Source organism: Salvia miltiorrhiza, chromosome 2 (assembly GCF_028751815.1).
Source record: "Salvia miltiorrhiza cultivar Shanhuang (shh) chromosome 2, IMPLAD_Smil_shh, whole genome shotgun sequence".
In the NCBI taxonomy this organism is placed as follows: domain Eukaryota; kingdom Viridiplantae; phylum Streptophyta; class Magnoliopsida; order Lamiales; family Lamiaceae; genus Salvia; species Salvia miltiorrhiza.
In genome coordinates, this window is record NC_080388.1 from 65,974,899 (window position 1) to 65,977,562 (window position 2,664).

The window sequence follows — 2,664 nt, forward strand, 5'->3', positions numbered from 1 at the left end:
TCAATGGCTCTTGGTTTTCATACTTGCTTCACCGGAGTTCTGCAAACAAGTAGCATATTGGTGTTAAACAAAAAAAAACATATATAACTCATAGTTTAAATTTTTTGCATAAAATTTCCAAAAGTAAATGCTAAAATTCTAAAAATATATTTATCTGTTCATAATTGTTGACAGACACACATTATATATGTTGAACGCATTGTAGCTATATATTAAAATTAAGAATATTTTCAGCATATATATGAAAAAAATACCTTGTCATCGTTATAAGCCGGGTCAACTTGATATACTTCTTGGACGGGGCTCGGGTTATCGATCTCGGGCTCTTGTTGCCTTCCCGAAAAGTCATGGATAAGGCTATCCATATCCGGAAAATTAAAGTATTCATCGGATGCATGCCTAGGGTTGGATCCATAATGGTGAGGAGTATTATTAATCATAGTCGACCCATTTTCCATTTTTGCCCCATTGTTGGGTTCCCAAAGGGTCTCGGAGCTTTGACCCGTTTCTTGTTGGATGGATGGTTTGTTCACTAGGGGCATTGACCCGAACCGTCTTGGCTTGGATTGGGTCCGGTTACTGCAGTTTGGAGATGAGTGATGACTAGTTTGAAGGGTTGGCTTTCGCTCTTCCGGAGATCGCCAGTTATCATTGCGACATTTCTATAAATAAAAATATATAGCTAGGATAATTCAAATTGAATATAATAATCTTGTTATGTTACAAGAAAAATTAATGTTGGATTAATATTTAATGAAACTACAAATAGAAGAGAAACAAACTTGGAGATGGCTTGCGACTTGCATTCTGGTTAAGCCGGGCTCGTTCATCAACTCTAAGATCTCTTTTGGGAAACACCCTATAAATGAACTCAATCAATCCACCACTAAAAACAAATATTCATAATGAGCAATAAAAAATGTAACACCAAAATATATATATAAAAAAAGTACGTACTTCCTTCACCAAGTTGTTCGACTGCATTCATGAACTTGGCGTGCAGCTCTTGAGTCCACTCGGTACACATCTTTCTCCTCACATTACCATTTTGGCTCATAATATTGTTATCTGAATCATACTCTCCGTCGTAATCGTCATATCTACCTCTACTCCGAGTCTTAAATTTGCCCTTGTTCTTCATCATCATATTAGGGTTAGGGTTAGAGTTAGGATTAGGTTTAGGGTTAGGATTTTCACTCCTATGGTGGACCACTTCCCTAAACTCGATTCCTCGTACTGATCCGAGGTTGTTGGATGCAACTAAGATATCCCTCTCCCTAATCATTCTTGCCTTCTCCCTCATAACATGTTGCCATAGGCTTCTGAGAAACTCCATTGGTGGAGGCTTCTTGATGCAAAGGAATGCTCCATTTTCGAGGGCCCTCATCGCCACGAACGCATTATCATCATCGGCCATCCCTAAAGAAATATTTAAGGTAGATTAAAATATTATCCTGGATTGAAAAAGGGGGGTTTCAAAATGAATTGAATCTTACAAACTACTGGGATACACATGTTGAGTGCATGTTGTAGAAGTAGCTTAAATCCATGGGGATCAGGAGAGTTGATGTTTGCCATCACAACATCGAATTTCGCATTTGCAAGCATCGGTATAGCAGGAGAAGCAAGTTCAGCACAACTCACTGATCATACAAATTACAACACAACATTTGCAGTTTCATTAGCAGGAGAAGTAAGTTCACCAAGGTTTTATGTGTGTGTGTGTGTGTGTGTGTGAACTGAAGAAAGAGATATATGGTTAGAAAAAATTTAGAATATTATTCATGGACTTTTAAGTATTAATTATATAAAAGGGATATATTAAATAATACATATAGATATACCTTTATACTGCCACATTTCGAGCTGTTTTGCTATGTTTAGGGCTTCTGCGTCATGATCAACTAACAAAACATGGATTTCATGCATCATTGCATGGATAGAAGCCACTGGAGCACTGTTTATACGTTCTGTCCAAAAATTACCTAATTCCCACATGATGATGTTTTAACTTCTCTACAAAATATAAATAAATATATTCATGTTAAAAAACAAACTTTATACAAAGAAAGGATAAAAAATACTATAAGAGAAATTAGGGTGATAGCTAGGAATTACAGAATGAGAGTTAATTAATCAGGAGATGGTGAAAATCAAAGAGGAAAAGGGGTACATTTATACTAGTGAAGGACGTTGAAATGTTTAGGAATTTATTACATTTATATTTATTATAGAAATCTTCTTTAGATTTTTTTAATTTATTTCTATGGATAATTTAAATTTGAGATATCGATAATTTCTTAGAAATTGCACTTTTTAAGTGGCAGTGTTGATAGGTTTAATTTGAACTTAGCATAGAGGTCAATATTTTCAATCAATAAAATTTATAAATGATTTACTACTAACAAATTTTCACAATTAAAATGATATCCGATCCATTATTAATGTAAAACGATAGCAATTTAGACTTATCTAAAAGTTAAGAAAAAAAATACCCAAACCCATTTTGACTTCATGAGTAATTACTGAATACTTAAGGAAATTCAACGCTTTTAGTTCCCAACGAATCAATTGTCTTTTTTTATATATAGTACGTCAAACGGGTTTTATTTTTATTTTTTATTTTTTATTGAAGCGATTTTAGATCTTTAAGATTTTACGCTA

The 2,664-nt window shown here is 34.1% G+C and overlaps 1 protein-coding gene across 1 annotated transcript; it reads right to left on the reverse strand.

Moving 5' to 3' along the window:
• LOC131009897 (two-component response regulator ARR1-like) lies at positions 1 to 1,929 on the reverse strand. Its single transcript, XM_057937299.1, has 6 exons — positions 1,845 to 1,929; positions 1,512 to 1,643; positions 958 to 1,419; positions 783 to 859; positions 255 to 662; positions 1 to 39 (listed from the first exon to the last, which is right to left on the reverse strand). The coding sequence occupies exons 1-6, from the start codon at positions 1,927 to 1,929 to the stop codon at positions 1 to 3; spliced, it is 1,203 nt and encodes a 400-aa protein (XP_057793282.1).
• Between the last annotated feature and the right edge of the window lie 735 nt (positions 1,930 to 2,664).